Below are 25242 nucleotides of genomic sequence, written 5' to 3'. Positions count from 1 at the left end.
GTCAGCAGCCTAACAACGTGGAGGAGAGGATGTGGGTATGCTGACATCTGCAAGCCAGAGGTTTGACTGGAAGAAGAACCGCAGTCTGGCTGACAAACACGGGACTACACCGGCCTTAGCAACGTCAGAGGAAACTCCTCGACATGTAACTTGTTTTGAAGGTAAACTTTTAACAAGATAATCTCGTACTTTTCTTGAGAGACGGTCATGTAACGTACATTATGCTCAAAGTGTTGTTAGTCAATAACTTCCTTGCTTGTTTACCAGTAAAGTCACACAGTTAGTCGGTTTGACAACGAAGTTAATAGTGACTAAAAAGGAACAATAGTTGACTTTTTTAGCTCGTCGTTTTGTCGTAGATACCTCTGTGAAAAGTTGAGATGTCGTTATTCTTCTGAGTCATTGATTGGACGACTATAAGACACATTGTGATCCTAACACTGGTTTAACATGACAGACCTGTTGCTGAACTAGTTCTGCCTGCAGCTATAGTCGTGACAGGGAATCACTACTTGTCTCTCTTCCCTCCTATAACACCTGTGACACCTCTTTCTTCAAAGATAATCTCCTAAAAAGATACAAGTTAGATCACTAAATTCAGTATAAATATGGAGGACATTGAGTTTTACTTTTGCTTTCAAGTGTTGTTTTTTTTTTGGCATCCCATCTGCTCAAGTGATGAAGATATAATTTGTCAAACCTCTCTCTGTTTTTATAGAGAAGCTCAAGTCTGTTTGGATTTAATTGGATGTGTGTCAGAGAATGTCTCTATCCAGCTTTTTAAATTAAGCCTGTCATCTCCTCATCACATCCCTGGCTCCTTTAAACACAGTTTGCTGTCAGTTGTATACACACATAATGTAAGCAGCAGGGAGATGTTTGTGTTGTTGAGAGGAGTCCTGTTTATGGCTCTTTCACGATACTGAAAAGGAGCAACCGGTTGGGGAGTTGCTTTGCTTTTTTTGACTGGCTGCTTGTGTGACCTGTTCCACTGGTCCTTTTGTTGGATTGTTGTTCTTCTCTCTCTCTTGACAGGCGGACAAGGAAACGAGGCGTGTATTATAGTACAGCATGCTGTTTCATTCCAGATTAACCATGGAGAGCCTCTCTCGTGTGTCACATTAGTTAACCTGACATGTGAGAATCAAGTGACTCCAAACACATCAAGTTTCTTCTGTATAACTGTGACATAAATTGCTGACCCATCTTTTTCATTGCTCTCTTTCTTCTTAAAGACCTCTTAGCATGACAGGGTTTGAACTACAGCTTGGGAAGCAAATGCAAATCTTATCCCTCGCCCATTTTTTTTTTGTTTCATTCCCTCTTAGCCAAAAAAAAAAAGAAAGTGGGGCAGGATTTAAGCTGCATCTTAGCCCTGTGTCCCCTACGGTTCGTTCCAAACGGCTCCCCTTCAGTATCAGATTCAGAGAGAGAGAGTGGAAGGTGTGATGGACGGCCAATAAAAGGGGGTTTTGTCTGCCGGCGTCTCCATTTTGTAACCTCAGGACTCCAGAGTCCTCTGGCCAGGGCCCAGACTAGTGAAAGGGCTGTGCTGCATGCCTGCTGCCTTGAAGGACTCCTCTGACTCTGTACCATAGATGCATATAGACTCTCACACACACTTTGCACACACACACACACACCTTTATTTGAGTGTTTCTCTGTAGCTACATAAAGCCACACTGTTCCCAGAAGTAACCATTGTTTTGCAGAATTAGGATATCATTGTGCTCTGGTGTGAGGAAGAGAAAGCACTGTTGGTTTGTGTGTGTCTGTGTGCGCTTCAGTATTGCCGCTAAGCCTGTCTGGCACTGGCTGGCACTACTGTAAATGGCACCCCTGCTCTAATATTAATGCAACACAATTATGTGATTACACTCAGTTCAGTGTCAACATAGATAAGTGGTCTGTTTTTACCGCAGCCCTCTTTTAAATCCTGGCATGCTAAGCTGATCTGTCAGACATGAAATGTCGAAATTGACGTCTTTGTGTGCCTACAAACTCGGGCTAATCCTATTTCTAATTCAGCAAAAAAAGGGATCCATCTTTGTACAAATATTCGGCATGCTACTTTTTTTTTTAGCTCAGGGGAAGGGAATGCAAATCCTAAATTGAGGAACCCTTCGAAAATGCTTGATGAAATCTAAAACAAACAACAAAAGGCTAGCTTGGATCAGAATGTTTGATTACTGTCACTCTGGTTCTTAAATACGGGAATGCTATGTAACAGGTTGTGTGTACTAGTGATAACGGTATCAGATCGAGCCGATACAGACTCAAATACCTGGATCGGGAGTGTGTTTATATACTATAGACGTTATATTAGGGCTGCACAATTAATCAAGTATTAATCGCTTCCTAAACTAACAGCCCAGCTGGTGATCGAGATGTTTTGGCTTCACTTTTGGGTATATATATTATCTATACAACCAATGTGTTTATGTGTAAATTCAGAGCATAACATTGTTTATCTAGCTGTTAATGTTGCTAATTTTGCTCTCAAAGTGCACCAGATTGAAGCAATTAACTCTAAAATGTAGCTAACAAAAGGGTAGGGTGAATATGCCTGTATTTTTTCATATTGCAGTATATATATATAGCAGAAAAAAATATTGCAATGTCAGTTTTTTTCCAACATCGTTCAGCCATAATTTGTACATTAGCAGGAATGTAGCACAGCATGGACGTGAAAGCAGTCCTCTGTTTATTTTAATGTGAAAATGCAATAAAAATATGTTGTCGCTAAAATCGATGAATAATCGTGATATCAATATTGATCCGAAATAATCGTGATTATCATCTTGGCCATAATCGTGCAGCCCTACATTATATGCTGTAATTTGAATTCCTTTATAGGTTTGGACTAATTTGTTGCTGCATTGAAAAGGTTTACACTTGAATTATAATTTCCGTTAAAGTTGTTGGTGTACAATTTATTATTTTAATAATAAATAGCAATTCATTAAATTTATATCTATGTATTTATTTGTTACATTTTCTTTTACAAAGTTAGGAAAGCAATGTGCCTTACACATAAAAGAATGATCCCAGTCACGTCCACACAGTGAGGCATACAGCTTATTAATTAAACACTGGTATCGGATCAGTACTCGGTATCAGCTGATACCCAAAGCCCAGGTATCTATATCGGTATCAGGACTGAAAAAGTCTCATCAGTGCATCCCTAGTATGTACTAGGAACATCGTAAAAGCTTTACTAAAAATGTAATTCATCAAGCCAAACATTTTTCAGAAGATATTTTAGCTGAAGCTGAAAGTGATTCATTTTGCGGGGAAACATCTGATATGATCTTGTGGACAATATTTATGTTTTTCCTGGTAATGGTGCTGATGAACAAGTGTGAACTGGCTGATTGGAAACCTCACATGACATTTAAAAGCTGTGTAAAATGCCTCCTTATTTAAGATCACTGTGATTCACCGCTGTAATGAAGTTCATGAGGTTAACACATCTCTCATTGGAGTGCATCACAGACTCAATTTATTCAGCACATTACTGTATGCTAAGGCGTAATTTAGCCTCTTCCATCTTTGCAATTTGTATTTGATGAGCGTCTTAATGCAGCCCTGAGCCTGCAATTATATTTATGGTGTCGGTGTTGATTACTACTGGCCTGCTCTGTTGGAGCTGTGTCCTCGGGGCCCTTGCGAATTTAGAGGCAAGCGCTATTTTGCTTGGGTGTAAGTGTTTAGGTGAGTAACTTCACTTCATTGCGAATGGGTTTGTTACTTGATTAAACCTCGTTCTAATGGGGAGAGCTTCGATTAAAGAGTTCAATCTTGTAAATCTCCTCCTGTCAGAGGTAATCACTTGGTGCCATGGTTGGATTTTTCCTTCCCTCTCCGTTTTATGTTTCTTACATGTTATAAAGTTAAACCTGCAAATAAGCAGAATATTTTTGGCATCATTGGCGCAAAAATTCCATAATAACCTTTCAGCATATTGTAATTCAAGTGCCCTGAGAGATAACTAGACTTCTGCACCTCCTCATGGCTCTGTTTTCAGGCTTTAAAAAAGTTGAGAAAGTTTGCTCTGGCTGGTGATCGGTGCTTCGTATTTCCTCAACTGATCTCAACATAAGGTCACAAATTTTCTCGTTTTACAGCAAAACAGTACACTACAAGATGTTTCCGAAAATATTTGAGGCGAGAAATAGGCATTACAGTAACAGAATATTGATTCATATTTCATCAGCGCTGCCTAGTTTGACCGTTTGATCGGAGTTCGCGAGTGATTGACAGCTGCTCAGAGACGGCAGGCTCCAGCTCGGCTCTGATTGGTCGTTTTCCTCCGGTCTGTGAAATCCCGCAGATGCCATTAGGAGCACCGGAGGACACAGAGGCTCATGATTTTTTTTTCAGATTACCTGTCTCATGCACTGCTGTTGGGATATACTGACCGTTTTATAAAAATGTTATTCTCCAATTCTACCCACAGCTGCTTAAATGATCATGTTTTTTATTTCATTCTGTGTCTCTTTCTGTTCCCCAGAGCCTTGTGTCCTGTAGGGCACCCCGAAGCTTCCGTTGGGCTTTCCGTCATGAGGGGGCGCTTCTCTCGAAAACTTGTTACTTTGGCCAAGGCTGGCTTCATGCTCTGGGTGCTGTGGTTGGGCTACCTTCTGTTGACGGCCACCCATTACCCCCCGCCTTCTTCTCTGGAGGAGGACGAGAAGGAGCACAATGTTCATGTGAGACATGTCGCCCTAGAGGAGAGCGGGGCTGATGGACAGCTGGCTAGGCCCCTCTATGTTAAGCCATCACCGGACAGCAACGCGCCGGGGGAATGGGGTCGGGCCACGCACCTCACCCTCAGTCCAGAAGAAAAGAAACAGGAGCAGGACAGCGTGGAGCGTTATGCTATCAATATCTATGCCAGCGATAAGATTTCCCTCCATCGGCACATCCAGGACAGCAGGATGAATGAGTAAGTAGAGCAAAAAGGCATCCTAAACAGGAGTGATGGACCCATGAGTCTGTTTACTAAAATTGTTTTCTAAGAAATTCTTCTTTTATAGCTCGCTATTTTCTTTGAGGTTCTAGCCAAAACATATATGTATCACTGGCCTTGAAAGCTGCATGATGCTGATAACTATGCTACAACTGAGTCAGGGATAAATGACTCAATAGAGATTAAGTTGAGCTCTTTACTGGGATCAGTTTTCCACTGACAGTTAGAAACAAGGATGAAAGCTCTCTGGATGCATTGCAGGGTTTATTGAAGCTGGTGTAAGCAGCTCCCTGTCTGAATGGATTTATTCCATCCAGAGTTGTTGTCCACAGCTATTCCCAACTCAGCCTCTGTGATGACACACAGAGGATGATGTCTTTTATTAAGAGTTTCTCCTTTAGCCTTTGCTTTATCCCTTACTGGCTCCTATAGAGAGCTGCAGGGATGACGTATTTTTGTTGGCCAACCCGGAAGTTAGCATCATACTGGTTCCTTCCACAAAAAGCCAATGGGATTTTCCCATTTGATTTTGAATTATTTCAGGAATTAAACCCTGTGACGAACGAACGTTTATGACACTTACACGTTTTGTTCCGTATGATTCCCTGCACCAGCTTATTAGGGCTGTGTTTCAGCAAGAATCTGGCAATACGATACATGTCATGATACAGGGTGTACGATTCAATATATTGCAATACTGTAAGCAAGGCGATATATTGAGATTTTTAAAATCGAATTTCTGGAAAACTGTCATAGTATAAAGAACATACCTCCATATGCATACAATCTGACTACTTCCTCTCTCAGTTTACATTGTTACGTTGGAGTGGAAGATTAGATTACAACACTGCCGTCTCCCAGCCGGGGGTTTAAACACAACACATAATGAACCACTGACACAATTTTTTTGCATGTAAACTATTAATTAAAGGTGCTATTGATAACTTTGATAACATTCAGCCACTAGATGTCACATTCTCCCTCCCCCGTTCCATTGCATTTTCTTCACAACAAGTCGTTGCCAGGCACTTACCGTCAATCTCAGCCATTTATCCATTGTTTCCACACTAAGTGGTGACCCAGAGATACCACAAGATACCAATGTCGTTTTACAATTGGCTCACAAGCCTAATCAGAAATTGGAGCCGAACGTCTGATATCTTCCACAGAGATAAACAAAACATTCATTTTGGACCTGCTAAAACTTTTACAATTATTAATTCACAATCATAATATTTTTTTTCAAGAAAAGCCATACTTTTATTCGGCACCTTTCTAAAATCTGTAATGGATGTTTTTTTTGTTTTTTTTAAAAATATTCTTCTACATAAAAATGTAATAAATCAGACCTTTTAAAAATCAATAGTGTTTTTGAGAATCGATACAGTATCACAGAACATAATATCGCGATACGTACGTGTATTGATATTTCCTCCCACCCCTTGTCTCCCACTCTAATGAAACCCAGATGTGGTATCCATCGGCGTGGTGGGAACCATCATTTGTGCTAAAGCCTTGTATTTGTTTTATATGCCCTGGAGTGTCCCAGTTAAGCATAAAATCTTTTAGCAGCCCTATGATTACATCTAAGGATACATTTTCTAAATTGCCGGCATTAAATATGTCAAGCTAAATCTTCTAAATTGGACTTAAAACCACAGACACAGAGAAATTAATCTTGCCCCGGTGAAACTGGAATAACCCATTTTCACCAGCGAGACGGACGCCTGCGTATCCAAACGTAGACTAAAGAGATGCTTTGATCTTCTCACTGCGCTGAGGAAACTGCCAGGAAGGTTGAAAAGTCAAACTCTGTGCTTATGCAAGGATAACATTCAAAAACAAGACATATATCTCTATCAGTCCTCCAGCGTAATCGCATTCACTGGCAGCATGTTGTGGAGATTTTAAAACGGAGTCACCGCACTGCACAGGCTGTCACTTTTATGACATGCGTGATGGGTATCTGCGCTGACAGAGTGACATTTCTGACAAGTGCAAGGGGTGAAGTGGTGTGCAGCTTTAGTGTCACGGAGCTCATGTGCTCCGCCGTCCGCCCGCTCATACCACGACCGAGTTGCATGACTCAAGACGCAGTGATGCTATTTCTGTATGAACATATTCTATTCATAAGGCTTACAGACTTGTTTTGTGGATGATGTGTCAGTTAGCTTTACTTAAACAGTGTCAACATGCTTTATAACTACACAGCTGAGGTGTGAATGATGGGCGTAGAGCTGCCAGTCAGTCGTTATGGGCTGTTATATACACGACGTGAGATTGCATCCTTCACATATATCACTTAACGGATGGTGAATCTGTCAAGCTGTCCCAAGTGTGCTGCGTTTTTCTGCTTGGCTTTAAGCCTAGCAACAATGTAAGCAAATGTGTAATTTATTTGAAGGTGGTGTACTGTGTGTACGCTTGTTGCAGCTCTGCACCTACTCTATAATTACATCAGTTTCCTCCTGAGAGCACGTTTCTTTTTTGTTCTCTCTCTCCATCATGAAACTGTTGCAGCACTGTGAACACGGTGCTTTTGAAAGGAAAGGGAAACAGCTTATTTGATTGGTCGTAACTAATGCCAGGACGCGTTTGTTCTAATTTGTTCTAGGCGGTGTCATAGTTGTGGGTTTATCCCTTGGCTACAACATTATCATTCAGCCTGAGCCAATGGTGACATCTCTCTGTGTTGTATGCCACTTATTCATAATAATAGAGCTCTGTGTAAAAAATGTGTTTATCTTTGTGGTGTTTTTTCTCTCTCTCTCTCGTGTCTCCTTTTGTTCTCATTCCCTCAAGTTATTAGCTGACAGTTTTTCACTGTGATTTTCACCCTGTCCTCTCTCTCTCTCTCTGTTCGGCTCTCTTCGTCTCTTGTTTGCTCAAGTTTCTGTGGTCTGTCCCAGAGCACTGCTGTGGTATGTTGCTCACTGGTGTGATACCCTCCCCGCCCCCATCCATATTTCTGCGGCTCTTTATTGTTTTAATGACTGCCATCTGGATTAAGACCAGATACCTCCTCCTCCTCCTCCTCCTCCTCCTCCTACTACAATAGTGAAGCTGCTCTGACCATATGAAAGAAACATTTCTTGCTTGTATGAGTTCCTTTAGGATATGCTGTCGTTTCTTTTATGAATACATACTGTACATGTATACTGTTGCTTATGTCAACTCTGTCTGTCTCTTCCTCCACCCCACCCACAAACACACCTCAGATGCCGAACTAAGAAGTTTGACTACCGGCGTTTACCCACAACCTCTGTGATCATAGCGTTCTACAACGAGGCCTGGTCCACCCTGCTGAGGACGATTCACAGCGTCCTGGAGACCACGCCTGCCATCCTGTTGAAAGAGATCATCCTCATCGATGACTTCAGTGACCGAGGTCTGACGCTCTACGCTGATAAATAAACAATTGTGTTGTTTTTTTCTGTCTGTAAAATTAAAACTGATAGAAAAGAGTCTTTGAAGCTCAGAAAACAAAGAGGACCGACAGCCTTTTGTCTAGTAAAGCAGACAAACCTCAGTTGTGCTTTGATTTCTTCACATTGACAACGTGCAGTAGAATGAGTCAAGCAGGACTCGGCTATATATAGAAGAAAAGATGCTATCTATGGAGCAATGAATAATAGATCAGGCCTCTGGATGTATTCTGAAAGCAATTAGACAAACGTCCTCAGATACTAGTCTGGACACATTCCTCTAATGATGAAACAAGGTGCAGCATCACTTGAAGGCGGACTGGAAGTCGTTTGTCTTGTTTTTGGTAACTTGTAAAGGTTAAAATGCAGGGATTTTTCTAAAACGGCTAAAAATCATCTATCTCTGTCTGTCTGTCTGTCTGTTTGTCTGTCTGTCTGTCTTTCTGTATTACCTTAGCATATCTCGAGAACCGCTCGTCCAATCTACTTCACACTTGGCAGGTGTATTGCTGGGGGAGGAAGTGCAGTGTTGAATTTGGTGCAATTTGGACAGATGGTGGCACTATAACAATGAACTTTACATTTTGGCCTGTAACTTTTGAACCGTAACTCTCAGTTACAAAATTCGTAGGATTTTTTTGTTGCCGACGAATCTATCCATGTAAGCCACTTCCATTTGCGTCTAAACTGTTTTTCCGACATTTTGAATTGTGTCCAAATCAGATTTTTTTGCTACTCCTACACATTTTAAGCAATCCTCACCAAATTTGGTAGAAAACATCTCTGGACCAAACCGGAAAAAGATGTTTTTTGGATTGTTGATGCTCCATACAAAGAGGGTCGTATGTTCAAACCTGGCTTGGGCCCTTCTGTGTGGAGTTTGAATGTTCTCCTCGTGTTAGCGTGGGTTTTCTCCGGGTACTCAGGTTTCCTCCCACAGTCCAAAGAATGCAGGTTAGGTTCATTGTTGACTCTAAATTGCCCGTAGGTGTGAATGTGAGCATGAATGGTTGTCTGTCTCTATTTGTCAGCCCAATGATTTCCATTTTCTTTTTAATTGAAAGACAAGAAGGCAAATGCATATCATTCTTGAGTCCTGAATGTAGCTGCACAGCGTACGCATCTATGTGGCACTCGTATGAACTTCAGTGTGAATTGTATATGTGACAAAATAGTCTCAACTGAAAGGTCAAGCTTTTCTGAGCTTTCAACCGCATCCCACGGTCTCCAACAGCAAACTCTGTGAATGACACTCCTTTGTGTTATAAACTGGATATAGGAGTAGCTTAATGTCATTCTGTCTGTCTTAATGGCATTAGTATTCGGTCCCAGCTTGTCTAGTCTGTGTATAGGAGACGTTACACCATAATGATTACTTTAGCGTGCACTGAGCTGCAGTGACATCATTTCCTCTCCTCTGACCACGCTGACGAAATGGAATGCTAGACACTCCACTCCCCAACCAGAGCGCTTTACTGCAGACAGACTGACAGGACTGACAGCTTTCTCTCAAGTTTCCAGTTTGATTGAACAGGGTGTAACCTACCGAGCCTTGTATTAACGTCAGTTAGACCAGAAAAGGTGTGTTAACGCCACTCACCTGATATTGAAGTTTACCTAACTGGGAAAAGTATTATCAGCAAATGTTTTATTGTAATGTAACGTATGTGGTTGAACCTGCATTAACCAATATTTTTTTATGTTAACATTGAATCAAATGACTCAATTCACAAGATAAATGTGTAATTCAAAAAGGATTTCTGAAACTGCAGCCTTTGACCCCATTTAAGCTAATTATTAGCCGTAACAAGCTTTATAGGCCACTGAGTTGGCAGCTGTGTATATCTCAGCTTGTTCGGCCATCCTTTTGTCCTCTAGTGCAGTGATTCTCAAAGCTGGGTACGTGGCACTCTGCCAGGAGGTCCACGAACTAATTTGCTATAAATTATGAAATTGTACTGTATCATTAAAGAGTGCAAAACTACAGATGGGGACCATTTGGGCCAATAAAACAAGCATATTGTGTCCATTACTCTCACCCATGTTAGCTTTGGGCCAATAGAAACTCTGATATGATTGTGACAAATCACATCAATCTGTCATGAATCAGTCACTTCACTCATACTAATGCAACCATTTCAATGACATTTTTCTAAAGTAATAGTAGTAGTAATACTGTGTTGTGTTCTGTAACACTATTATGATAACTTCTGTTGTGATTTGTTCAGATCTTTCTGTCTATGATTTGAATAAGGAGCAATAAGTTCATTATTTTTAAGTTGAATTACTTACTGAAAGTCAGCTTTAGACTGGTAAGTTTAAATATCTGGATTTATAAGGACTACCAGTCTTGCTGCTGTAGTTTGAAAGCATTTTTTGAAAGCTTTTAAGATGAATTGCTTAAACAGTATAAATGCTGTCAAGTTGAGTCCAAATGCAATTTGAATAAAATTCACCTTCTGTTTAAAAGTATATTATGGTATTAACATGATTCAAATTGAAACGTGTTTTTGTTTATCGCTATGAAACAGATCTGAAGTATTTAGTTTGAAAAGGTTTAGAATATAAATAGTTCCAATGACATCTAAGAGTATAAATGCTAGTAAGCATATGCTTGATCTGTGTTACGAGTATGAGGGGTATCTTGGAAAATGTTCTCACCCATAAGGGGTCCCTGCCCCCAAAAAGTTTGAGAATCCTTTCTCTAGTGGCTAAAAATCGATTAAGGCAGCTTTAAAGAAAAAGAAGGTACATGTAGGACAAGGAAATAACTTAACTTTAATGTTACAAATTGTGATTATGTGTGTTTGTGTGTGTTTGTTATGACAAATAGGATACCTGAAATCCAAACTAGCTGACTACCTCAGTAAACTGAATCGCGTGCGGCTCATTCGCCCCAACAAAAGGGAGGGTCTGGTCCGGGCACGTCTCATCGGTGCCACCTATGCCACGGGGGATGTGCTGACATTTCTGGATTGCCACTGTGAGTGTGTCCCTGGCTGGATTGAGCCTCTGCTGGAAAGGTGGGTTCACCAAATGTGATGAGTAAAAGCTTTCTGAAAACCTGAATCAAAATCAAAGCCAAATACCAAACCAGAGTGTTTTTTTCTCTTTTCCCTCTCCCTGTTTTCTGCATGTGATTGGCCACGCGTTGTGTTTAGGATCGGTGAGAACGCCAGTACCATTGTGTGCCCTGTGATCGACACCATTGACTGGAACACCTTTGAGTTTTACACGCAAACGGATGAGCCGATGATCGGAGGCTTTGACTGGAGACTCACCTTTCAGTGGCACTCTGTTCCCGAAGTGGAACGCAAGAGGCGCAAGTCTCGCAGTGACCCCATCAGGTGACAGTATGATACTTCACAAGGTCTACTCTAGTGGAAGATCACTTAATCAGATTGGCACGTACCAGTTTAGAGCTCAGAGGCTAATTTGTCACGGCACGTGTTATATTACTGTATTACTTACATTTCCACTTCTGTTACACCCTAAGAACATTTGACTGATCTTTGAAATACTGGGATCAATACTTTGACTCAATTAGAGGAATCTATTTCTTGATTTTAACAAGCCCAGACTGAAAACATCTCAAAACAAACGTCCTAATTATCCTTTTAGTTTCGTCATACCCATATTGTTGTTAGAAGCAACGTAAACTCTCATACAATCCCCAACATTTTTATCAACTTTAAATTCACCCTGCCTCAAGTTGAAGCTGCTTTTAAAGACAAACTTCACACTAAATCTTGTTTGGAGGAAAGTCATTGCTGCACTGACTTGTATGGGTTGAAAGGTTATAGTCTGTTGCACTTCATGTGGTCTGTTGCGCTTGTGTCACACCCAACTGCATGGTGCATGGTTTTGAAATTTTGCACTGGACAAGCTGTGGGCAGGATGGTTATTAGCTTAGATATAGTTCCTCTTTAAAGGCTTCTTTTAATAAGGTGGTTCACATCTTCTAAAGGTGGTGTATTGGACCATTTCCTAAACTCCTTTTCTTGGGACCCACTTTTTAAAAATGACAAACCATCGCGACCTAATTCACAATAGGCCTTACTATAAACTGTGAGAAGAGTGAATTTGTACATAAATGAACATTCCTAACCGTTTAACTGCCATTTCCGCATCACCTTACATTATCTTGAATAGGTCAAACCAGCTATTTCGAAGAGATATACATTTGATAAATCACAACTTCGTTTTATGTTATGTTATTGAAAACATACACACATGTTCAATACTTTATAAATTAAACCAAATATATACATTTAGGCGGAGTTAACAGGCTCTAGTTTTTTCCTCTCATCAGTTAAACAAACAGAATGTATGCTAGCATTTCATATTAGATTCAACATTATAAGTAGGCTACAATCATCAGAACATCAGACTCCCTCATGTGGCTCAAAGGTGTACTCCAGATATACATCTTAAATAAATGACTATGGAAGAAATTGCAAATTTATTTGGCAACCCTAACGAGATCTCCTGTGACCCACCTGTGGGTCTCGACCCAGTCTTTTGGAATCACTTTATTAGACAGTGAGTAACTAATTATGGATTCAAATAAAGGGCTAAATTATTTCTGTGGAAGGGGATGGAAGCAAAGGATTGAAAACTTCCATTATAACGTTACCTTATTTTCCCTGTTTCTCCCAGGTCTCCGACAATGGCAGGTGGATTATTTGCTGTGAGCAAGGCCTACTTTGAGTATCTGGGCACATACGACACGGGCATGGAGGTGTGGGGAGGAGAAAACCTGGAGCTCTCCTTCAGGGTGAGTTCAGTTCTCCTCCAGTGACGACCACAGAGTTTACCATTGCGATGCCACTTAGCAATATGAGACCAGAGTAAAGAGTGACTAATCCAGCTCGCAGAATCGCTTACTCACATCCAGTGACTCAGCTCGTTTGTGATAAAGAGGAGACAGAAACATCATCGACGTTGATTGGCAGTTCCTTTCCAAAGAGAATATTTTAGTCATAGGGTGATCCTTTGATTCATCCCTCTTAACAGCTGACAGTCAGTGGGTAGTTGGTGTGAGAGAGACACATGTCAGTGTCAGATCACAGTCAGCCATCTGAGACTGCACCCTGATATTGGCTGATACCTTGTTGTGACGTCGGTGTCGCTTTTCACTTGTTTGCGTCAATCAAATTGTCCCAGATTTTAGTCCGTGTGTGAGTTTGTAGCCGGAGCAAGGGTAGGCAATGTAAATTGTTTGTGCATGATTTATAGTGTGTGCGTGGTTTCGGTGTGAAGACGAATGGGCCGTTCCCCTGAGTGATGTGTTATGCATGTGGAAATAAAAATGCCTCTCGCTGGGACTTTTTTGCCATACATAATTTATGTTTAGTGAATTGGTTTGCAACCCTGAGTGCTAAAATAAAAAAAATATGGTGTCGGGTAAAATGCCTGGTGAATTAAGATGGAAGGGACTGCCATGTAATGGCTGTTTGGCTATGGATATATGATAACGATTTTGCCTTGTGTGATTGGAACATAGCTCAGGCAAGTGTTGAGAAATACCGTGTTAAAAACCTTTCATTTTTTAAAGTTTTTTTTTTTTTTTTTTAGTTTGTTTTTCCGTGGTGGAATATCAAGCAATTATACTATGCAAATTTCTACCATAAATCCAAGCTGTTTTCAAATGCAGCCTCATGACTCCAAGCAGCAGCAGGGTTTGAATTTTCATGGTGAGGTTGAAGGTAAAGAGCTGTGTTTGTCATTCAGAAAAGATTTCTAGCGTTGCATCAGTCACCACAATCAACACCCATCAAGCAGACCTAATGCAAAATGTACTACTTCCTACTTACAAATTACCTGCTAGTTTATTGGCAGATAAGTCAAGCTTGAATGACAAAGTAATAAACACCAGCAGTAAATTTAAGTGCCAAAGTTCACCAGTTGTTGTCGCATTTCATTTCACACATAGTGTACAATAGACAATACTGGGTTAATGATCCGTGTAACTGCTGATTCTCTATCATAATATGTGCACATCATTGTTAGAGCCCATGTGGAAAGATTAACAACACGTACAGCTGTCCATTACAGTTCATTCCTGGCTTCCATTATTCTCTATTTATCGTTTATTTAATCTTGTAATGGGTATATAAATATACTGTGTACAAGGGTTTGGTAAACCTTTGGAGGTGTAAGAGCCATATCTTAAAAAAACATGGAAGAATATACTTTGAAGAATGTAAAAATATTCTTTTTCACATTAAGGAATTGCATATTTGTTTTATTATTAATGTGTATAAAAAGCGCTCATGTAGACGCATTAAATTACGTCATAGGCACAACTAGAACAGACAGATGTCTACGGAGCAACATAGTTTTTGACTCGATTTAACTACGTCTTTTGTACCGCTAAGCACTTCAGTAAACACTTAAAACTTACCTTGGAGACATGTTTTAATTGGAGTCAGGCTCATTGCTACATACCGAGTGTTGATATTTATTGGACTACACCACAGGAGGATTATTTAACCACACAGATATCTAATTTGTTTTCCGTGAAGGTTATGAGTTTAAAGGAAACTAAAAAAAGATCTCATCTATCATATGCCTTATGTGTTTAACCCCCTCAGGTGTGGCAGTGCGGAGGGAGCCTGGAGATTCACCCCTGCTCTCACGTGGGCCACGTGTTCCCTAAAAAGGCCCCTTATGCACGGCCCAACTTCCTCCAGAATACCGTACGAGCTGCAGAGGTTTGGATGGACTCTTATAAGAATCACTTCTACAACAGGAATCCCCCGGCCAAAAAGGTAGGACAGATACAAATGAAAGAAACCGTGTTTTTAAACAGTATGTCTGGCTAGACGTGTGCTGATGAGATGCTGTTTTGAGGAATGCAAGAAGCTGACCTTAGAATACTAAATCATGTTTGGACAAATAGATTCTCGAGGCGCTGAGCGCTGTCTTGTGTGTGTTTGTTACACCAAGCAGCATCGTGTTACAGAGAGTGGCTAACATGATGTTAGATTTACGTGTTTTATATGATATGATTCACCTGTCTAGGTGTCAACATATGATGAAACGCTGTCTGTCTGACTGGGTCATGCGTACGTGTGAGAGGGCGTGCACGACGAGAGTGCGTGCGGTTCGTGTGCCGTGTGCCTCTCAGGTTCTGAGTATTGGGCACCATCAAAAATTCATGGATCTCAGTTTCACCTATCTGAAAAGAAGTGCATTATTAATGTCGGGGATCTTTGATCAAACAATAAATTACCTGGTCAGGGGGAGATTGAACACAGCACTGCCAGACCAGATCACCAGCTCCAAGTATATTATGCTGCTGTCATTATTATGTTAACAGATAGGCAATAATGTTGTTTAATAGTGCTCAATTCTTTTTCATTAAGCACATTTAGTGACTTAAAGGGACAGTGTGTAACATTTAGTGGGATCTATTGGCAGAAATGGAATATAATATTAATAAGTATGCGTCTTCATTGTACAATCACCAGAACCGAGAAACCAAACTTTTCCGGAATCGATAACGTTACTCGCTCCCGTCGCTGCCGCTCTCTCTCTCTCTTGCTTCACCACTCACTTCCCACGTACACACACACTCTAAGCACGCTACTTTTACAACAACTGTCTCTAGAGAGGGCCATTCGCGTTTTCGCTTCGGCCACCGTAGCAATCCTACACGCTTGGCACACGGTAGAAGTTGTTATCTGCAACCTCACCACTAGATACCGCCGGATCCTACACACTGTTCCTTTAAAATTGTTTTTATTTTTTTTAAAGATGTTCCAACAGATGGGCGACAACTTCAATGTGTCTTCCAGATTTATTATTAATGTAGTTTCTGAGTTACTTTATCTGCCTGTTTTTCCACAAGAACACCAAGCATTAATTTTTAATTTTATGAATATTTGTATGGAGATTTATTGTAGAATGATTTAACTGTAAAAAGAAATTTCCTTGTAGATATATTCCACCCTCAGGCAGTGCAAAGGTTTAAGGTGTGTGAATGCTCTGGATTTAAGGAGTTCCCTACTTAAGCAAACACGACTATCTGATGTACTGGTATGTTCATTAGGTGCCAACAACCACGTGCTACTTGGTGTCCTGGTGATCAGTATATAACCAGGATGTAAATATTTACTTTACTTAGTTTAGTTTTAACTGCTTCAAATTTATTTATTTATTTAGCGAATGCAAAGTCCTTGAGCCATGCAGTTGCCTCCTGGTCTGCTGTATGGAGGGTGTCTAACCCTCCTTTTAGACTGTGGAGCGGGCAAGCTTCAATGATGTGTTCCATTGTTTGCACCTCTCCACAGGCACACAATGGGCTTGGGCTGCTGCCCCATTTGTGAAGGCTGGCTAAGCAGGGGTGGGTTGAAGATGTCTGCATGGATTGGTAGATGGGGAGAGTCTTCGACCTTTTGAAGCATCCTTTGAGTAGATGCTACTCGCTGGATATGTGGGGGGGTTATATTGGATAGGACAGGGAGCCAGGGGAGTGGTGTTGAACGAATAGTCCCGCTTATGATTCGCATGGTTGTGTTGAGCTGGGTGTCCACATGGTGTGTATGGGGTGACCTGGACCAAACAGGGGCACAGTATTCTGCTGCAGAGTAAGCAAGGGCCTGCTTCAAATACACATATGCCACAAAAGAACAGTGTGTATATTATAATGAATACAATCAAAAAGTAGAGCCAAACAGATGTTGTCTGTTCTGTGTCGTTAATAAACATTATCATGCTCTCCTGCCAGTGAAAGATAACTTATTCATTGTGTGCTTACTTTCCAGGAGACCTTTGGGGATATCTCAGAGCGGCTGCTGCTGAGGGATAGGCTGAAATGCAACAGTTTTGACTGGTATCTGAAGAATATCTATCCCGATCTACACGTACCTGAGGACAAGGAGGGCTGGCATGGGGCTGTGAGTGTCTGCTATCCGCATCTGTATTCCATTATTTGTCCTCCTGTTTACGATATAAGTGCAGCATCGGTGTTTCATTACACTAATCGCAGATCTTGTGCTGATTTGCTCCAGCCTAGTTACTGAAGTCAAAAGGATTGCAGTTGTGTCTTGATTTCTTAAATTCCATTTATTGAGAGTGTGAAACTGGGTGTTAGGCTGGGGCAGGATGTGGGAACAAATGAAAGTGAGAAGGCTGGACTAAGACAAACAAAACCCATTTGGGCTGGGCTCAAGAACATAATAACGCAGACACCTTGTGGAGTATTCCATTGTAACACGCTTTGCACATAATTCTTGGTTGCCTTAAGGTCCAGTGTGTAGGATTTAGGAGGATCTATTGGCAGAAATGGAATATATTATTCATAACTATGTTTTCATTAGTGTATAATCACCTGAAACTAAGAATTGTTGTGTTTTTGTTAGCTTATAATGAATCCTTCATATCTACATAGGGAGCGGGACCGTGTCCCAGCCTCCATTCACTAGCCTTGGTCCTCTTCACAGAGTCCCCCATGTTGCACTGCCTTTTTCTACAGTAGCCCAGAACGAACAAACCAAACACTGACTCTAAAGAGAGCCTTTCGCATTTTATATGTTACCTTAAGGCCACCGTAGTTTTCCGACACGCTTGTGAAAGGGAGGAGTGAGCGGTGGCCTATTCAGTTGGTTGCAATCTGCAACATCACCACTAGATGCCACTATATCCTACACACTGGTCCTTAAATGTTGGCGGTTAAAATTATTAAATTTTAGCCACCACGATGTAACCACTGTGTATGAAGGAAAACGAAAAATCCTCCAAGGATTTCTTCGGCCTTAACATCCAGAAATCCACCACCTTGCCATGTTGCCACCTGTTTCACCTTGACAGATTTTGATAGGAAAGCATTAGTAAGGGAAAATGTGTCTATTTCATATTGATTGCTTAATCGGTGTAAGCAGGAAAAAGTCATATTCAGAGGACTGACTCTGCGTTGCATTTGAACTGGGAAGTCTGAATTTCTGAGTCGGATTTCCAACTCGGAAAGTCGGACGAACCTCACCAACCCCTACCTCAAAATCCCAGATGGCTACTCTGTACATCATCAGTAAAAAAGATGTAGTAATATACTGTTTATAGCACTCATGTCTTATTTGTGTCTTATTAAATCAGTCGTACACACAGTACTGTCCAAATGTGGACACGTTGCTATGGTGTTAGTATGCGCAAAATACCTGAGTAATGCATTGTTTTGATATTGCTAACAATGGCTAACATGGCTGGAGCAAACCCGATTAAATTTTTTGACTGGTTGTACTGGAACGCGGTCAACTCGGGGGTGACATCATTCTCAGCTCCGACTTCCAATTTGGAACAAAATAAATCGCAGCATCAATCTAGCAGCCTCAGTGGTGCTGTTCTGTATGTGACCTTACAGTCTGCCTGCAAAGAAATAAAACCAACAAGAGAAACTGCTCACATCAATAAAAGCACAGCATTTTAATTTGTATCGATGTTTTATTGTTCTCCTCCTGCCAGGTACGTAGCTCAGGGATACACTCCGAATGTCTGGACTACAACTCCCCAGAGCACAGTCCCACAGGCGCCCACCTTTCTCTGTTTGGCTGCCACGGCCAGGGAGGCAACCAGGTACATTAAGCATTTCACACCTCATTTATTCCGTCTGTCTCCCTCCCTCTCGTGCACGTATTCTCTCTTGTCACAATCTCACAACCTCTCTCCGCCCCGTGGGAGATGCGTCTTGAAATGTCAACGCTTTCTGCTAACCCCCTAAAACGAACTGCCACAGTTGATTCACACCAGAAAATTGCTCTCTGCTGGTGTGTCCAGCATGACTTGAATTTAATGAGGGGAAAAACTAAGACTGGAGTTGTATCCACATATATACCCCAAAAATATTGTGCAATTGAATCACAGGTACTTTTAAATTGAGTGCCTGCCAACTCCAGTGATGGATGGTGTAGCAACCGGTAGATTATTTGTCTGTGAGGATGTATATTTAATGTTGGAGTCAGACAATAGGCAGGGCTCCTCTCTGTGAATCTCCAACGTGCTTTATATCTCTGATTACCCCACTGATGCGCTGCATCAGGTGTCCCCAGTCATATAAAGCACCATGTGTGACTGAAAATCAATGTTTGGATGGCTCCCCGCTGAAACAAAAACCTTGAGAGCCCTTCACCGCCTCCCTCCTGCTCCCCACTCCCCGGCCCACATAACAACCACGTTCCATTTAAAAGATATATGAGCCTCGCCGGCAGAATGAATGGCACAACCCGGGTAAATAAGTTTGAAGCCAGACACAGGGGCCCCGAGTGAGTCTTTCATTAACTACTATTATGGGCCCCGATGTATGAAAAATGTATGAGATGTAAAGAGAAGGATGAAGATTGATTACCTGACCCTCCATTTAACAGGGAGCACAGGGAGTGTTGCATCTTTTGTCCCGACGGGGCCAGGATGTTGAATTGACACCAGATAGGGGAGAGTTGGGTTTGTGTTCACGTCTGGTTGATTGAGAGGTTCAAGGCCCCGTCTTTTACTGATGAGACACGCAGACACGCCATACAGCGGTGGCTTGGCCAGGACTGGATCCCACAGCAGCTTGATAGGAAAACATCCTGTAATCCTAGTAGGAAAAAAAACATGCCAAACTGCACTATTGTGCTGGTTAAAAGGCTTTTTTAATAAAGAAGAGAGATTAAGGTAGAAAGAGAGACGTACCAAAACAACTGGAAAGAAGGAAGAGCCGTGTTTCACTCTCAGTCACTGCTGTTTTTGCAGTTGCTTTCCAAAATAATTTACATTTCATGGCAAAGAAACACACATTCATGCTGTATATACAGAGATAATAACAACATAACCACGTCCAGTGTTGGGCAAGTTCACACTTCACAAGAGCTAGCTCAAAGTTCAGTTCACACATATTAAAATGCACTAGTTCATTTCTTTCAATTTTTCTGTTAAACTGGTCCGATGCTATGGCGTTCCTGAGCTCATCACCTCCTGAGCACTCTCTTTTAGCGTGTTCATGCACAACACTGACCAGGTCTTTCTTCTGCTCCAGTACTTTGAATACACCAGTCAAAAGGAGATCCGTTTCAACTCGGTGACAGAACTGTGTGCTGAAGTAACAGAGGGGCAGGCCTCCATCAGTATGAGGCACTGCCCTAGTGATGGGGAGCTCAAACCCACCAGCATCACCTGGGATTTCAGAAAGGTAGGGGTTCACACACTCACACACACAAGTACACCCCAAGTACCCCATTATTATTCCACTAGACTAAACGTCACACACATTCTTGTCCTACCTGTAATCTAAACTTTCTCCTTAAAATCTTTCAGGATGGGACCATCTACCACTCTCAATCAGACATGTGTATGACGGCCTACCGCACGCCAGAGGGCCGCACGGACACCCAGATGAGGCGTTGCACCCCGGGAGACAAAAATCAGCAGTGGAAGTTCGAGTGGTAGGAGGAGGAGGAAGAAGAGAAAGTAGCAGGAAACCTCAAGTGACCTTTTTTTTTACCATAGTGCAATTACTACAGTGGATGTCTTCTCTCCAAGACTGCTCTCCATTTGAATGGGAAACGGTGAGCAATTGAAAGGCGGTGAAACAGTCACTTTAAGCCAATGAATCACCCAATTCAGAGCTTTTATACCCATGTGAATGACTGAATAAGTGCAGATAGCGGCAGAGTGAATGAGAATCGTAAGGCAAAGGTTTATTTGGTCTTTTTGAGGAGACCGGCTGACCTCGAGACTTTTACTCTCGGGTTTGCTTTCATCCAAGTGCCTCTGCAACCAAAAATGGAGTCAAGCGCACATCTGAAGTGTCATTAATGTCACGTGCTCTTTCTATCTAATGCAACGAAGTGAAGGGCAGTGAAACTGATTCGAACTGTCCAGCGCATGAAGAAGTGCCTTTTTCAAAGAGATTGAAGCATTTCCTAGAAAACGACACGCTGCACTACAAAAATAATGTTACCTTGATGTGCAATTAATATGAATTTATTATTGTTAAATCCTCATGATTGTTTGTTGAGTTGTCAAAAATGATTTTAAAAGACGGGCTGCTCAAAGAAGACGTGCCAGGGAATGTAAGGTCAGCAGCATTTTGCCCCAAACCGGCTACTTCCTAACATCACGTGAGAGGAAAACGGGCAGAGAGCGCTGCGGTCATACTACACTGCTTCTCAATTCCATCTCGTGCCTGTGGAGCCAGTTTCATGGTAGAGTGCTGCCCGAACATGACTTGAAGCATTCATTAAGCATTTTGTACTAAGTGCAAGTTGCCCCAGAGGGTTCAGTGAGTTGACGGGAATGTTGTAATCGATTCTTCCTTGTCGTGTAAAGTTAAGAATACTGACTAAACTCATCTGTCACTGTGCCTTTTGAAAGGTTGTCATCCATAAAGTGCCGAAATGAAACGTGCCAGCGGATCTCAAATGTATTTAGAAATGTGTTTAAATGCTAAAAACAACACTGGCTTGATGCACTATTTCGACACAAGAAGCCTTAAAGGGAGCGCCTGTTTTTTTAATCCTTCAACTTGGCAGTGCCAGACTGTTTGTGTTATGACTCCTGTGTGTGTAAACCGTACTTGAAGCAGCAAAAAAAACACTCCTACTTTGTTTTTTTCCACTAAAGACCTGTTGGTGTTTCTACTGGGATTCAATGACCAAGAAATGCATTGTAACTGTTGGTGAAATGTTTGTCGAGTAGCAGCTGTATTTGCCGGAGACTGCTTATCGCTGAGCAATGTTTGGCATCTGCAGTCTTTTGAAATCATGAATATGAGATTTTCATACCAGTCAATTGAGGTAAACATGTAAGACGACGCCTGTTTTGTGTTTCCTTTGTAAATAATGTTTTGGTTTAAGGGACCAGAGTGGGACAGTGCTGTCGTAAAGCACCTTTAAAACTACTGATAATGCAAAAGGGATGGTGGTGATGATGATTACTTGATATGAAGAAGAGGGTGAATGAAATGGGATGGATGATTCAGTGATGATTAAATCTGTTGGGATGATTGAAAGAATAAAAAACTAACACCAGATACACGCTGTCATTTTCTCTGTTTCTATCTCCGCTCTGCACACGGTAGCTAAATTGTCAGTGTTGGATACAGGGGTTGGTAGGCACACAGATATTTTCTGGTCCTTTTAAAGGTCAGAAACAAAAATGGAACATCAAAATGTTCGCTTTCTTGACCTGCACTCATCGACTATGTTAAAACATAACATCTCAGTTTTATAGTATCAAAAGTAAAAAGTGGTCAGTGGACTAAACATATTATAAAACTGTGTTAGATAGAGATAGTGGAAATGTGTTATTCTTGTTAACAGACATAGGAATCATATATATTTTTATATAAGATTTGAGAGTCTGTGATGGTAGCTGACTAACATCATTTCATCACAAAGTTGGGTCAAATGTGAGTAAATGTATATTTTATTGTGGTATTTTGAGACATTAAATCCATTTTGAAAGATTAAAAACAATATTTATATTGTTAGCTAATTCGTATTATTTAGAATGGTCAATGGCAAAAGGAAAACGTGTGCAGGTTAAAACACATTTAATTATAACTGAGACCGTAACCTTTAATTTTCTGCTGGTTAGAATATTCTTAAAACATAAATTATGCCAGAGGAAAAGTGTGCCAACCAACCCCGGCCTCCCCCTACTGAAAATCTGCCACAGCATCCAGTGGCAGGTTACACTATCCACAGTCATTTGGCACCACCTACTGGAAGGAAAGCAAATAACAAAAAAAATTAAATTGGTGATGGTAGAAACCACTAAGATTAAAGTATCTATCTATGTATGTATATATATATATATATATATATTAGGGCTGTCAAAACCTTAAAGGGAGATTTGTCAAGTATTTGATACTCTTATCAACGTGGGAGTGGGCAAATATGCTGCTTTATGCAAATGTATGTATATATTTATTATTGGAAATCAGTTAACAACAGAAAACAATGACAAATATTGTCCACATTCCATCTGAGTCATCAACAAACAACAAACATGAGGTGTGACAAACAGGATCAACTGCTTTCCTGTTGTGTCAGAGAAAAGTTAATGAGGGCTTTGGTTGAGTTGAACGCTCCCCATCCTGTCATCAAGGCTGGTTTAGTAAATTCTTCAAATGCCTCTTTCACTGCCTATGCTTCACATTGGCCTTTCCATTATTGATGAAATGTTTCTATTTTTCCCCCAATTTAAACCTGCAGTAGGCAGAATATTTTTGGCATCGATGGGCAAAAATCCCATAATAACCTTTCAGCATATTGTAATTCAAGTGTTCTGAGAGAAAACTAGACTTCTGCGCCTCCTCATTGCTCTGTTTTCACGCTTCAAAAAATCTAGCCTGTGACGGGAGACTTTGGCCAATCACAGGTCATTTCAGAGAGAGTGTTTATATTGGCTGTTCCTATTGGCTGTGCTCCGGCTGGTGGGCGGTGCTTGGTATTTCTTCAACAGATCTCAACATGGCTGCTGAGTCACAAACTTTTTCATTTTACAGTTAAACAGTACACTACAAGATGTTTCTGAAGACATTTGAGGGGAGAAATAGGCATTACAGTAACAGAATACTGATTCATATTTGATCAGCGCTGCCTAGTTTGACCATTTGATTGGAGTTTGTGAGTGATTGACAGCTGCTCAGAGACGGCAAGGCTCCAGGTCGGCTGTGATTGGTTGTTTTCCTCAAGTGTGAAATCTTGCAGATGCCATTAGGAGGACACAGCGGCGCATGATTTCTTTCAGATTACCTGTCTCATGTACTACTGTCAGGATATGGTGACTGTTTTATAAAAAATAACTAATAAGTAAACAAGTAAATAAATAAATATTTTGTATTTGCTCCAATTCTACCTACTGCAGCTTTAAGTGTTTTTATTAGAGGTAGGAAATACTGTATAAGAGTAAAAATAAAAGTTATATTTTGGAAATCTGTGGTATTTCAGTCCTTATGTCTTGAATGAATAAAGGCTAAATGTATTTGTTTTGTTTTGTTTTGTTTGGTCCATGCCAGACATGGAGTTACAACAGAGAGGATCAAGGTGCTGTTCACTATTGTTTCATTTCCCCACCAAATATCTGTTGCATGGAAATGTTATCCATCATCCGGTCCTAAATGAAAACGCCCTCATGCATTAACATTAATATTGTGTCTCAGACAGACACGACAAGCCCAGTCTACCGTGATATATTACAACACTCCGGCTGACTTGTTGCCTTCCCGTATCTCTTTGTAGTTTTCACAATATGAGTACTCGATCAAACAGCATGCCACTCATATTACCTTCTCGCCTTGAACGATCACCTTAATTATTTAGCATTTTAATTTGCTTATACATACATTTTGTGTCAGATTTCATCTTTGGTGTCAAGAGTTTTCATATCAGTTTCATATGAGTGACAACTGGCTGCATATGAATTAAGACCACCAGGGTAAATAATTTCTAAGCTCGGGTACTGAGTTCTCCCAGGGTCAGTGAAGAGGATTAAGTGTGTTATAGGGTTTTGGGGTAGTTAATATAAAAATGTGCCTTATCTGAGGCTGGGGTGTTGTTATTAATAGCAGCTCATCGATACATTTTAAAGATCTTTTTTTAATGCTTTCTTTATTGAACATGTTCAACTACAGATATACAAACAGACAAATAGACAATTGAAAAAAAGACAAAACAAAAAATAATTAAATATACATTTCATAATGCCATAATTTCGTTTATATACATCATATTATAATCATTTAATAACTTAAAGGTCTTAATGGTTTTTTATTTTAATATTGGGTAAGATGGTGCTATATTGTTTGAATTTGTTAATAAAATGCAGGAAAGTTGGCTTGGTTCTTGACCATTTTTCTCATGG

The 25242-nt window shown here is 40.8% G+C and overlaps 1 protein-coding gene across 1 annotated transcript; it reads left to right on the top strand.

The window, feature by feature from the left end:
- Nucleotides 1–22405, top strand: poc1bl (POC1 centriolar protein homolog B (Chlamydomonas), like). The gene is made up of 11 exons (XM_074613123.1): nucleotides 1–161; nucleotides 4514–4948; nucleotides 8191–8360; nucleotides 11231–11420; nucleotides 11559–11744; nucleotides 13057–13174; nucleotides 14994–15170; nucleotides 17169–17300; nucleotides 18862–18972; nucleotides 20411–20563; nucleotides 20689–22405. The coding sequence occupies exons 2-11, from the start codon at nucleotides 4563–4565 to the stop codon at nucleotides 20818–20820; spliced, it is 1755 nt and encodes a 584-aa protein (XP_074469224.1). The 5' UTR covers nucleotides 1–161; nucleotides 4514–4562; the 3' UTR covers nucleotides 20821–22405.
- The last annotated feature ends 2837 nt before the right edge of the window (nucleotides 22406–25242 follow it).

This window comes from Sebastes fasciatus, chromosome 17, assembly GCF_043250625.1.
Source record: "Sebastes fasciatus isolate fSebFas1 chromosome 17, fSebFas1.pri, whole genome shotgun sequence".
Lineage (NCBI taxonomy): Eukaryota > Metazoa > Chordata > Actinopteri > Perciformes > Sebastidae > Sebastes > Sebastes fasciatus.
Note: the sequence above shows the minus strand (reverse complement) of the source record. Positions and strands in the feature narration are given on the sequence as shown.

Coding starts and splice junctions, on each gene's coding strand:
- poc1bl (XM_074613123.1), top strand. CDS start 4,563: ATGAGGGGGCGCTTCTCTCGAAAACTTGTTACTTTGGCCAAGGCTGGC. Junction 8,361..11,230: donor CGATGACTTCAGTGACCGAG/GTCTGACGCTCT, acceptor TATGACAAATAG/GATACCTGAAATCCAAACTA. Junction 11,745..13,056: donor TCTCGCAGTGACCCCATCAG/GTGACAGTATGA, acceptor TGTTTCTCCCAG/GTCTCCGACAATGGCAGGTG.